Source organism: Leptosomus discolor, chromosome 19 (assembly GCF_034619465.1).
Source record: "Leptosomus discolor isolate bLepDis1 chromosome 19, bLepDis1.hap2, whole genome shotgun sequence".
NCBI lineage: Eukaryota > Metazoa > Chordata > Aves > Leptosomiformes > Leptosomidae > Leptosomus > Leptosomus discolor.
This window is the reverse complement of record NC_141409.1, coordinates 11141293-11154494: the sequence shown is the minus strand read 5'-3', so window position 1 is coordinate 11154494 and position 13202 is coordinate 11141293. Positions and strand designations below refer to the sequence as shown.

At 51.2% G+C, this 13202-nt stretch overlaps 1 protein-coding gene across 1 annotated transcript in view; it reads right to left on the bottom strand.

Moving 5' to 3' along the window:
* Nucleotides 1-7042: 7042 nt before the first annotated feature.
* The window catches only part of NOTCH1 (notch receptor 1), a 42519-nt gene continuing 36359 nt past the window's right edge, over nucleotides 7043-13202 (bottom strand). Inside the window, exons 27-34 of the mRNA XM_086475884.1 lie at nucleotides 12398-12546; nucleotides 11556-11772; nucleotides 11129-11219; nucleotides 10687-10852; nucleotides 9671-9966; nucleotides 9190-9337; nucleotides 8986-9083; nucleotides 7043-8524 (exon numbers count right to left, since the gene is read on the bottom strand). Of these exons, the coding sequence (XP_086332010.1) occupies nucleotides 7043-8524; nucleotides 8986-9083; nucleotides 9190-9337; nucleotides 9671-9966; nucleotides 10687-10852; nucleotides 11129-11219; nucleotides 11556-11772; nucleotides 12398-12546 (2647 nt within the window). The remainder of the gene's footprint in view (nucleotides 8525-8985; nucleotides 9084-9189; nucleotides 9338-9670; nucleotides 9967-10686; nucleotides 10853-11128; nucleotides 11220-11555; nucleotides 11773-12397; nucleotides 12547-13202) is intronic.

The following is a 13202-nucleotide window of genomic DNA, read 5'->3' as shown; positions in this document are numbered from 1 at the left end:
CCAGCGACCCCCCCTATCCCCGCTGCGACCGGCGGCCCGAGCTGCTGCCGCCGCCACCCTGAAGCCCACCGGCGCTGAGGCCCGGCCCCACAGCCGCACAGACGGGGCAGCGGCCACCGCCGGCCCCGGGGCCCACATCTCAGGCCCTGCGCTCCCTCACGCAGCCCGCCCGGTCCCCCCCCCCAAACCCTCCGGTCGCCCCTCGGCCCCTTCCCTCCGCCGCCCCCGGCGCTGCGGCAGCGCCCGGCCTCGCCGTACCTGGCGGCCCCCCTCCCGCCGACGGAGGCCCCTCAGCAACGGGCGCCGCCCCCCCTCACGGCCGCAGCACCGGCCCCCTCCGCCGCCATCTTGAAACATCCGGCTCTGGAATTGCGCCGCCGCCGACGTGTCACGTCGCGTCGCGCTATGACGCGAACCGGTACGTCCAGGGCCCGGCGGTCTGCGCGCTGGTTTGTTGTTTCTCGCCCTTCCGCGGGCCTTTAAAGGGAAAAGGGGGAAGGCAGAAGTGTCGGAGGACAAAAAAAAATAAAAATAAAAATTAAAAAAATTATATATCTAAGGGCGGAAGTGGCCTCGACACTACCCCAGCCTGGCGCAGGCGCAGTGCGGCTGTGGTCTCAGAAGTCGCGGGTTCGAGCCCCGCCTGGGGCGGCTGCGGGCGCGGCCGGTCTTTGCCCTTCCCCGGGCCGGCGCGGCGCTCCCGGCTGCCCGCTGGGTTTGGCCTGGGCTGCGGGCGTGCTGAGGGGGACCCTTCTCCCCAGCGGGGAGCCGCGCTGCCGAGCCCCTGTGCTCCTCAGGCCTCGCTCCCAGCGTTCGGGGTTTGGCGGCCCCGCGGGGGGGGGGGGGGCGGGGGGGGCGCCCGGTCTCCTCAGGCAGCCGCCGGGCACGGCGGGGTGAGGCCCGGCCGAGCGCCCACCGGGACTTCCGAGCCTTCGGGTTTCCCGGGGCGGGTGCAGTGGCGAAGGCGGCCGCCAGGGCGGGACAGAGGACCGCGGGCTCGGCCCTGGCCCGGTCGGGCTGCAGCCTGAGCCCGGTGCTGTCCGGGCGGGAGCTGAAGGCGGGGGACGGACGACGAGGGGGAGCAGGGAGGCTGCCCCGCGTCACTGAAGCTGAGAACGGGGAAAAAAATGGGCTGTGGTGGTTTGTTTTTGGTGGTTTTTTTTTTTTTTTTTTTTTTTTTTGAGGAAGAGGCCACTGTAACCAACTGCTACTTGCTGCAAAGCGAGGTCCCTGTCCCGCGCATCGGTGCGTGGGTTTGTGATGGGACCGTGACCCTGCGGAGCGCCCGAAAGCTGCAGATGCCTCGGTGCGGCCCTGCTGCGCACAGCTGTCCCTGGGGAGCATCAACCTAGAGGTTTCTAAAACCACTTCTCCAGAGAAGCACGTGTTTGCGTGGGTTGGTTTTTTTCCAGACGAGATTGTAGCATGATATCGGTTACGTCGAAGTCTAAAGTTTTTGCTCTGCTCTGTGTCCTGGCTCTGTGTTGAGGGTTTATTTCATGCAAACACAAAGGTTTTTTTTTTGGGCGGGGGGGTGTCCCTGCTCAGACATAAGAAGGTTGTGTCTCTCAGGCAGTGGCCCCTGTGCCGATATTGTCACGCTCTGCACCCAACAATAAGTCTTGGAGGGGAAAATACAAATGACCTCAACAAACATCTTAATCAAGGGTCACTATCAGCGCAAGAGCTGTTTCTGCACACTCGATCGTTAGAGCAGGGTAATATCCTCAAAGCCTGGTCCAAGCAGGGGAAGCAGCGCTTTGATGCTGGTGTGGGAACCAGAGGCAGCGCTGTGATTTTTAAAGTGCCTTTCATCTCCCTCTTTTGTAGGAACATTCTTATAAACCAGCTCGTCAAATACAATTTCCCTACACAGGCATGAACTGCAGATAAAGCCCTGGTCCTCCCTTGTTATTTCCCCCAACAGGTGTAGTCTGAGGAAACATGATTTTAATGAGCCTGACTGGCTTTTCAAAAATACATATGTATTCTGTAAATACCATCAACAGCTTACATCTGTGGCTATAGCTATATATTTACATTCCAAACCTAACCTTTTTCTTGTACACCTATATGCATACACAATGCAAACACTAATGAAGGGATCTCACCTTTGCTGTTCCCCCAATAAATATGTGATTATAAAGAGTTGGCACATTAAGACACTCAATCCCTTTTTTACCCTGAAGCTTTCTAACTGTTTTGCTGTACTCAGGCAAATGCAGCCAGGTCTGGACTTGAGCGTGACCCATGGGCAATAAAAAGGCTTGCTGGGGGAAGAGGACAGCGTGTGTCCTTCTTTCCTGCTTCATCAGCTTACTTGGGCTACAACGCAAATGATAATGACCTTTTCCCACTGAATTCTGGTAATTTATTCAGCCTTCAGGTTGCAGGCAACCATAAACACAGTCCTGCCCCAGGAGCTCGCTATTAGAAACGGGGAAAATGGCTAAAGGAGAATTTCCTTTATGAGTACCGGTATTTTGTATCAGGTTCGCCAACACGGACAAGCTGAGCTTTATTTATTTACTCATTTAGTTGCTGTGATTATTCAAACTACCCCAGCCACATTAACCCGTGTGTAATTCGAGAGAGGCTACACCTTAGGTGAATTTGGCTCCTTTTGTACATTCTTAAGGGGGTGATTGGAGCTGCAGTAACAATTCGGCAATCAGGGTTCAAGCAGCTGTTGGCAACTTTCTGAGCAAACACCAATAGCCTGGAGGTAAAAGCAATACAGAGTAGCAATGTCTAAATGTCCCATCTAATTGAGCAGGAATAATGAAAACAAAGAATAAAAAAACCCCAAGCCCTCCAGCATGTAAACAAATAGTTCAGATGCACCGACTCTTGTAGCATCCACATACCTGCCATCGGAATACCTCGGTGCTAATCTTGTTTTACACTTCTGAACCCTTCCCTTGGCATGGGATAGGCTTTTAGTGCTTCTCAGCCTTTTTCACCCAGAACGCTAAAACAACTGTGCTTGCCATGACCCATTCATTCCTCGGCATCTTCTGTTGACACGAGAGCTTGAAATTCAGCTCTCAGCATCTTTACTGACACGAGGTAAAGATGTGGTTGGACCACATGGGTTGGTTGAGGAAGGCAAATCCTTCTGGGTAGAGAGTTGGTGGGAAAGCCCTAAGGGTGAACAGGGGGGTTGAAACTGGGGCTATTCGTCTCATTTCTCATTTAGCTTTGCCTTGATCCCAGCTGGGGATCTGTGACCCCACGATCACCTCACGTACCCGCTCAGGAGAGCAGGAATGAGGGACTGGCAGAAGCTTGTGGGTCAGCAGCTGCCTTCAGAAATGTAAGAGTCATTGAGGGCTAAACACTTAACAACTAAACTGTATATCCTTTTTCCTCCTGTGAAAGCCTTTTCTGACTTCTAGTTTGAATTACCTTGTGGCAAATTTATTAATATCTACTCATGTGCTGATGTAGACCTTTTTGTTTTGCCTCTTTCCCTGGAATTTAGCCCCCTCTTTCCTCATTCTGTCCCTCTGACCCATCCTCGTGGACAATTACATGCTTTGCAGCCCCTCGCTTCTTAAATGAGCCACATGTGTTTAGTTGCCTCTTGCAATGTCACGTTGTTTTGCACATCCTCATAAGCCCTTTTTTTTTTTTTTTTTAAACCATTCCAGGCCAAATTCCCGCCTTGACAAGGAGTGCTTGGAGCGTTGCACACTAGACCAGATAGGAGAGAGTCTTAGTGGTGCCTCACGTTGGCACGAGCATCTCCCAGTCTCACTGGCAGCACGGAGGCAGCCCGTGCTTGCAGCCAGCCATGGGCAGGAGCGCTGGGATGTCTACGTGTGGGAGAAGCCTGGAAGGATGGGCTGTGTGGGAACATGGCTGGATGTTCATCCCAGATGATATCCCAGACATGATTCATGGACAGCGCGTGTGTGACTCGCGGCGGAGGCAGCCACACTTCATCTCGCATGTCCCAGATGGGATGGGTGCAGCGAGACCCAACTGAGGGGGGGAGAGCGCGTCTCAGGGAGCGCATCTCCAGGGTGTCCCTTGGGGTAACGAGATCCTCCCTGATGAACCCCATTTTGCAGAGGGAAGAGGGATTTGCCCTCCGTTAAAATACCCCTTTGCACGGAATTGGCAAGGAGCGCACGCTGGCACGTCGCCTCCCTCCCCTCTGAAGGTGTTTCGCTGGTGCTGGGTGGCACGTCAAGCGCCACCGCTGCAGCACCAGCTTCTGACCGGTCGTGCAGCAGCTGTCTGGTGGCCCTGAATCCGTCTGGAGCTAGATACCGGGTACATGCACACACATGCCCGCTCCCTCCCTGGCCGCAGAGTGGAAAATACCAGCATTCCAGGAGTTAGCAGGCTTATCTCATTTGGGAGGAGGTCCACGGCTCAGCTATTTATATCCAGTTATCTGGGGACTTTGCAGCTGCATTTGGATTGCAGAGTCCCTGTAGAGAAGAAGTAAATTAAATTACCTTGAAAATCTTGAGTGCAGCAAGGACAGCGAGTGTTTCTGCGTGGCGTTTGTGCCCGGGCTGGCATTAGTGAAGCTTTCCCTTGGGTGCTGCTGCCCCTTGGCAGTGTCATCGGACGCCTTCCCAGTTCCTCTCTGGGCAAGCCACCGCATCCGAGAGCCCAGCCATATGCTCAGCGCTCTGTGAGAGAAGTAGGAAGCACTACACATAACTCTTAACACCACCCGTAGAGGGGTCTGTTTCCATAGGCACTATGGAATTAAAAGCACGTGGCCACTTTTCACCCTCGGCCGTCTCACCAGCCAGAGAATGCTCCTAAAAAACTGATCAGGAAGCAACATTTTAAAGTGACAGAATGCAGTACTTAGAACATGTGGGAGTGATGTTCTCCAAAACAACTTCTCAATGTTTCCCCTTTTAGATCCTGACCTAACGGCAGAGGCCTGAGAGGACATCGGAGCATCCACAGCACAGGTAAAGGGCTGCCTGGGCAGAGCCCCTCCTGCCTTGCTCAAACCAGGCGTCTCCAGTCGACGAGAGTTTTGCACAAGTTAAGGAGAAAGTGTCATTATCCAAAGCCCTGCTCTGAGCTTTAACACGAAGAACAAGACGTTAGAAAAGCGCTGGTACTTTGTGCCGAGAGGCAGCCCTGCAGTATTGAAAGCCAGCGGGTATCAAGCCCAGATTTCAACCAATCCGTAACAAAAACACTAAGTTCCAGTTTTAGTAAAATCTAGATGCCTGGAAGCATCATTTATTGCAAATCAGTTAACCAAAAAAAATACATCATTTTTGCAAACTACAACTTTGCATGTAGATAACTTTATTACAGAAGATATCTTTTCTTAAACTACACTCTAGTTTATAAAACATAGGAAGATTCAACACCACGTGATGTTTTTATCACTCATATTAGGCATGTCACAATAACAATGGTCTGAAATGTTAACTAAGATGAGTGCTCAGCAAGGCGCTGTGCCTTGAGAAATATCCGTTTTATTTGGTGTTCTAATGAAAAGGAACAAGGAAAAGGAACCCTTTTCTTAGGTGATCTTGATTCACTGCTCTCTATTTGCCTGTCCCACACACGTATCTAGTCTTAGGGTGTCTGCTTGCCTTTGCACCCGAGTGAGTGATATTCCAACACCTCTATAAGGTGATATATTTCTGATATATTTAAGACTTGCTCATTTAGATTTTTGAAACAAAATCCACCTTTTCTTTTAAAAAAAAACATATTTACAAACATTAAATCTGCCACAGGCTTATACTATATTTTACATGATACACAGAAAGAGTGTACATCAATATAAAAAAAGATGCAGCACTCCAGACTAACAAGAACAAAATGTTAACGTTTCACAGCCCCGACTCGGCCGGGCTGTCCTTCGCCCTCCTGTTGAGCCAGCCCAGCGTCCCCCCAAAACCGGCAGCGCTTTCCGCTGAGCACCCAGCAACCGCGCTGCCAGGGGAGCTGGATACGGGCGAGCACTCGGTGGTGGCAGTGTTATAATGCTTTGTCATCTCACTCAGGTTGTCTGCATTAATAGACACGCCTTCTTTAAAATAGGCAGGCCATCCTTAAAATAAGGATGTGGTTTACAAGTTTATATTGGCATTTATTTCTTAAACAGTTACTCAAATGCAAACACGAAAACAAAAAACAGTAAAGATATTCAAAGTAAAATTAAGTCTCCTTTGTGTATAAACTCCACAGTTAGGGGTTTGGTATAGACTCCATAGTTATGGGCTTGCTCGCTTAAAAGTTTGGCAAATACCCTTGGTTTTGGTGGGGGACGGTATTCATGTTTTGTAGGGTTTGTTGGTTGTTTTTTTTTTAGCTTAGAACCTGTTCTTACAGGTCTAAAACCCAGATTTATTTTTTTTTTTTAGATCATAAAAATCATTTAAATATATACTTTTATATATATAAAAACAAGAGAGAACAAAAATTTCTATTATCAAGGCAAATGTACAACTATATAATACTGAAATTTAAACAAAGATTCATGACTGGTACCATAAAATGTCCTCTCAGATATAATAGCAAAGGAAACATTTTAAAGTACATTTCAAAAATCCATCCATACTTAATTTTCCCCCCCCTAAGGGGTGGTATTTTTAGTCAATTTTTCCTCCCCCTTTTCTTTCTCACCTCTCTTTCTGAGTTGAAAGAGAAAAAAAATAAATTAATGGCATTTTAGAATCACAAATCACTGCTTATAGCTTTACATAAACATTTTCTCTCAAATCAAACACAATGAACCCCTCCAAACAAAAGAGAATGTCCTATAAAAACCTAATTTTTTGATTCCTTGAAACACAACTGGTGTCCCACATTGAGTTCTTAACAATAGAACATATAAATAAAAAGGCAGTGTTTTCATGTAAAATAAAAAGTACATAAATAAATACTAAAAAAAAAAAAGGAATTAATTTGTCTTTTTTTTTTTTTTTTATAAAAACATATTTAAAAAGGATCCTTTAATAAAAGCATCCGATGTCCTTTTAAAAAAGATCTCCCTCGAGCTTCTAACTCCCGCTGAGCACCAGCGTCTCTGAAACACCCTCCTTCACTTGAAGGCTTCGGGGATGTGTCCCATCTGTGACTGCATACTCGTGGGAGGGCTGGAGATGCCCTCGGACCAGTCGGACACGTTGGAATGAGGAGACGAGCTGGACCACTGGTCCGGCGACTCCGGAGACGGCGTTAGGAAAGGGTGGTCGGGCACCTGGAGCTGGTGGCTGGGGGTGTTGTCCAAAGGGGAGGAATAACTGTGCTGGGAAGGTGGAGTTAGAAACTGCGTGGTGGTCATGGGCTGGGCGAGGGAGGACGGCAGAGACGTGGGCAGCATCTGGGAATCTTGAGGCAGGATGGTGTGGACTGCCATGGCGCTGCTGCTCACCGGCTGCATGTCGGGCTGGCTCAGCTCCGTACCGAGGAAATTCTGGCCGATGTGGCCGCTCGCGTTGGAGCTGGCGTTGTGATGCTGCGGCGGCGGCTGCTGCGGCGGCGGCGGCGGCTGCTGGGGTTGCTGCGGCTGCTGCGGCGGCGGCGGCTGCATGTTCTGCTGCTGGAGCTGTTGCTGCTGCATCTGCTGGAGCTGTTGGCTCGGCATCAGGTGAGGCTGGGAAGCCAGCCGGGTGTTGGGCATGGCCTGGTAGCTCATCATCTGCGACAAGCTTGTGGTGGGCAGGCCGTTGTGCAGGGAGGTCATCATGCCGTGCTGGAGGTTTTGCGCCGGCTGATGCGCCCCCGGTTGCATGTTGCCTCTCATCGGGTTGTACTGGTTCTGGACCATGCCGTTCTGCAGCCTGGTGAGCCAGTCACACTGCCCGTTCAGACCGGCCGCGCCGCCGACGGAGAAATTCATCGGGGCGTTGCTCATCACCGTGCTGGGGCTGGAGACGGGGAGGTGAGAGAGACGTGGCGGCACCGAATCGAAGGCCATCCTGCTGGAGTTTCCCATGGCCATATCCTGCTTCCCCGCCATGTTGAGGTGATTGATGCTCATGTGGGCATCAGGCATGCCTGGCAGATGATTCAGAGGCATGGAAGGGGACTGCTGGAAGGGAGAGGTCATCAGCGGAGGAGAGGCGACATCTGACAGGTACCCATGGGGCGACTCCAGGGAGTCCACTGGGGACAACACACTGGAGTTGTCAAGCAGGCATCCTTTTCCATCTTGTGATTTTTTCCTCCGAGCTTTGAGGTCTTTGGCATCCTTGCCGTTGCAGCTCAGGCCCTTGGTACTCGGCTTCCTGGCCTTCTTGCCCTGGACGGCAGGTTTCAGGTTGCCGATGTAGCTGTTGGGAGAGCAGAGCGGTGGGGACAGGGTGGGTGCCCCCAGCGGGCCGTTGTGCAGCGGTGGGCTCCGCACCAGGTTGTACTCATCCAGCAGCCTCACGATGTCGTGGTGCATGCGCTCCTGGGCGATGTCCCGTGGGAGCCGGTCCATGTGGTCCGTGATATCGCGGTTGGCAAAATGGTCCAGCAGGACCTTGGCGGTTTCGTAGCTCCCTTCTCTGGCTGCGAGGAACAGCGGGGTCTCCTCCTGGAAACCCAGCAAAGATGGTTAGGTTTAAGTTCACGGATTCTCCTGGCTAACGCTATCATCCTGAGCTCCACGCCCAACACCGTGCAGCTGGGTGGCAGAGATGGTATTGGTCTCTCTGCTGGTGTGGTTTTGCTGCTGCTTTTTCCTACCCTGCTGAGCCACATCCTTATCCTGATATCACACCAGGAACCCTATGAGTGACCCAGAACATGCGAGGAGATGACCACACAAACACTGTACCACACTGCTCACCAAGCACTGCACGGCTCCTCAACATCACCCACAGGACCAAATCCCACAGTGCTTCTTGGAGCTAAATCCAACAGCTTCATTCCCAGAAGGACAATCAAATCAGAGTCTCAGCGCCAGGCAGTGGTGTATTTCAGGCAAAAACTACCCTTTAACAGACTCCCCAAATGGTTCTTTCCTTGCCTATGTCAGCCCAGGAGACCTCCTACCTTATTGTTCTGCATATCCTTATTGGCACCGTTCTTCAGGAGGACAACTGCGGCTTCAACATTATTCACAGCAGCTGCCCAGTGCAGGGCCGATTTGCCTGCAGAGGAAGACCACGAAATTCAACACACATTAGTGAGCGGTAACAGCAAGCAGCCCTTTCCTTCCACCTCGGAGGGAGCCTGTGTTTTAGTGGGCCGCAGTACCTAGATCATCCACGGCGTTGACATCCGCATGGCAGTTGATGAGATCGTCCAGCATGCCCTCCACAGCCAGGCGAGCGGCCAAGATCAGGGGAGTGGTGCCATCGTGCATTCGAGCGTCGAGGTCGGTTGCCCTGTTCCTAATCAGGATCTGCCACAACAAAGGCCAAAGGGCAGGAATGTTAGGGGGGGGGGGGGACAGACAGCAGACACCCCAGGTACCCAGGTCTCAGGACCTGCAACCCCCTTTCCACAGGCTGGTTCCCTCCAGTCCCCGCTCCCAGTCCAGGGCTGCTACGGGGTTGCTGCTTTGCTGTGCCCTGCCCTGAGACAACAGGGGCTTCAGTTTTCAAGACTTTCAGCCCGCACCTTGCCAGGACAAGCTGGAGCCCCTGCGATAAGCTCTGCTGTGTGACCGACTCAACGTGCACCACCCATATTTTCCACAGAAAACCCTGAGGCTGGTGGTGAAAGGATCAATTACCTGGAAGACTCCTTGGGCATCGGCAGAGACGGCGGCGTGGAGGGGCGTCCTGCCCATGTTATCTTGGATGTTGGCATCGGCACTAGCTTCCAGCAGGCGCTTGGCAGCGTCCGAGCGGGAGTACCGGGCAGCCAGGTGAAGAGCCGTCTCGCCGGTGCGGTCCGTCTGGTTGTGTAAGCTGGCGCCTTGGTAAATGAAATCTGAGATGACGGCGGGAGCATCGTCTTCCTCTTCGCTATTGCCGGTCTCCAGGCCTCCTCCGCTGCACGAGGCGATCATGAGGGGGGTGAAGCCATCTGAAAAGCACAGGGGAACTCGGTGAAAAAAGGCTTTTTACCCTTCTGTAATGCAGGCGGCTCAGCAAGATGCTCTGTCTGTGATAGATGCTTATTCTCGTGGGTGCATCAAGACCGAGTTCCTGACTGGTTCTAAACATCAAACACGAATATCCTTCCTCTGATATGGATCTGAAATTCCTTAGTGGTATCTCACTGCTCACTGCTTTTCCTATTTCATCTGCCAGCTTGCACACTAACATGTAAACTGCAATTTATAAGGAAGGTTGCTCAAAGCAAACTTGAGTAAGGTACCGTGCAGCCTTAAACACTTGTATTATTTCAGAGGACAGATGTGGGGAAGACCAAATGTTTGTAACCATTTAAAAGCCTATTAACTATTAATATAGGTAAAAACCTGAAAAGAAGATTGTGAAATATGCAGTTGGATGGGAGGAGAGGAATCTAGGAGTGGCAGAGAGATAAGCTGGATGATTTAATAGATCCTTCTTCTGTATTCTCTAATTTCCATCTCAGTGATGGAACAAAAGAGATCTCACGGAAAGCAAACCGTGACAGGGTCTCTCTCTAAACCACGCACAACAGCAACCACGCGATGCAGAACGGCTGGCAGCGCCTCCGTACCAGACATGGAGACAGGCAGGGCTGTCTGGGACAGGGGGAAGGCAGGATTTTACACCAGCTGGCAAATGGCTCAGAAGTGAAAGGAGTCCACCTTACCGGGACCTCTGACGTTGACATCCATGCAGTCTGCATCGATCTCCCCCTGCGGTGGGGTAGGTGCCATGGAGGAGATGCGCAGGTCGGCGGCATCCAGGTGCTGCTGGGTCCACTGCCGGTGATCCGTCTGATCGTCCGTGTCGGGCAGCATCGCCTGCTCCTCGAACTGAGGAAGGACAGCGGGAAATGAGCGCCGAGCGAAGCGCACGAGTCAGGGTGGGAAGAGGGGGCTGAGCTCCACCGTGGGAAGCTCTGCCAGCCTCGAAGGCGAGTTGGTCACCGGCGGGTCCGCAAAGGAGCCGGCAGCAGCGGTGCCTAGTGCAGACCGGGCCCCCCAGGGTCCCTCCGCTCTGCTGCTTTCCGCAGCGCTCCGCTCCTTCCGTGGCAAAACCCAGCGAGTTACCGCTTGCAGCACAGAAAGGGAACGCGGCAGTGAGCTTACCCTGAACTTCTTGGTGTCCAAGGTGTCCTCATCACCCCACTCATTTTGGTTGTCATCCATCAGCGTGCCGTCTGAAGCATTTTTGAGGGGTCTTTAAAAACAAAACCGTACAAAAAATTAGCTCCCCTGCGGGCACTAGTCTGTGATGGACTGCGTTCATCTACATGCACAAACTGAAAGAAGAGGACGTTCCCCTCGGGTTGCCTTTCATTTTTTACCGAGTGCAAACAGACCACGAAGCATTTAAAAACCTCCTCCAGATGGGAATGCTGTTTTCCCCATGCAGAACTTTAAGAAATCTGATTTTTCTCCTCCCCGCTACGCCAATATGATGCACTAGAGAACAAAACTCCGATGGGTTCTTTCGGAAGAGCCCCGAGCAGCCCCGCTGCGCTGCGTTTAACGGGTTAGCAAGCAAATTACTCACTTCAGTCCAACAGAATCCTCCCCAAGTGGTTCTCGTCGCTTCTTCTTGCTCGACTCTGTCACTTTGAAGCCTTCTGGGAACCAAAGCTGCCCATGCTCCCTGCGCCGCTTACGAGACACCAGTACTCCCACTCCAATGAAAGCAAGCAAGACCAGTGCAGCCACCACCACGTACATAGGATACAGCTGGGAGTTCTTTGTGGGCTCAGCTGTTTCACCTACAAAACAGTGGGGCACAAAGAGATGCTGAGACATTAAGCTGCATAGCAAACCAGGGACAGAGTGGAAATGAAGGAAAATTAGTTAATAGAGGTACCGAAGTCTGATCTAAATCAGCCCCCCCAAAATAAGGTCATTTTATACCCTATTAATCAGAATTGCAAACTATCGGCAAATTCTCGGCTGCACAAGCCAGCCTGCACCAGGAGACAGCTTCACTTTTTTCTCCTTTAAGGAAAAGGATTAGCAAACTTCAAATCATTGCGCTTGCATTGAGCTGTTAAGACAAAAGGATTTAGGGGGGATTTTCAAGATACAAACTTCAACTCCTTGCATGTCACTGATTGATTGGAGCTGGTTGGGTTTTCTTTTCTTTTTTTTTTTTTTTTTTTTAACTTTTATAGTGATAATGATTCTGAAATAAACCTGGAATAAGCAAAAATAATAAACCGGTTTTGCAATTTATTTTTTTTTTTAAGACCAGAAAGAAGGAAAAAAAGAAAAAGATGGAAGGTTATTAAAACCAGAGTGTGCTCCAACGCAGCCAGCTGACAGATAACTAAACATGGATACAGCCAGAAAGTTTTGGCTGTCTCTCCTCCCCAGCCGACCAGCCGCACTTACTTTTAACAGCTTCTATTTTGTAGGGTATGTTCAAGTTGCCGAGGGAGGCCAAGGCGCCCAGGAAGGCCGCCACATCGGTTGCACTCTGGAAGCACTGGGAGGACGACTGGATGCACTGGCGGTTATCAATTTCCAAGTAGACAATGGATCTGTGCGAGAGGAGAGTCGATGACAAACACAGAGCGATGAGCACACCGAGAAGACCGGCGAGCCCTGTCCCCCTTCCCTCCTTAAGCCCCCCAATCAGTGGGAATTAGAAGGTGGGAACCCATCCCCTCGCTTCCCTGTGGCCCAAGCCCTGCAGCTCACACTCGTGGTCTTTTGGATTTGCCTCAATAAATAGTAACTCCTTATCTGCAGGAATGGAAGGGAGTCTCTGCTTCACGATGTTTTAAAATTACCCAGACACTATCAGTATCTTAAATAATGCTGTTTGGGAGCCTTCAGATCTCTTCCCATCAGTTTCGCTACTCTAACTCCTTTGCTGTCGGCGGCTTTTGATTGAGCCCACAGAGAGGGAGAAGGTTAGATCTATATGTTTATACCAAAGATCTGCAAACTGTGTTTGCAGTAATTGAGTTTTACAACAAAGCTCTAGAAAGCATTTCCCAGGGAGAAACTGAGGCTTAACTTAATGACTTCCTGAAGTCAGACGGTCGGTCAGGCCAACCTCTGCTTCCAGGTCCCACCCAGCCCAGCCCCGGCTCCCAACAATACACAGGACTCCTTCAATCGTGAGAGTTGGCGCAGCATTGTATCAGGATTCCTGAGCAATCGCTGGCTTTTCCCACATGGGAGCAAAATC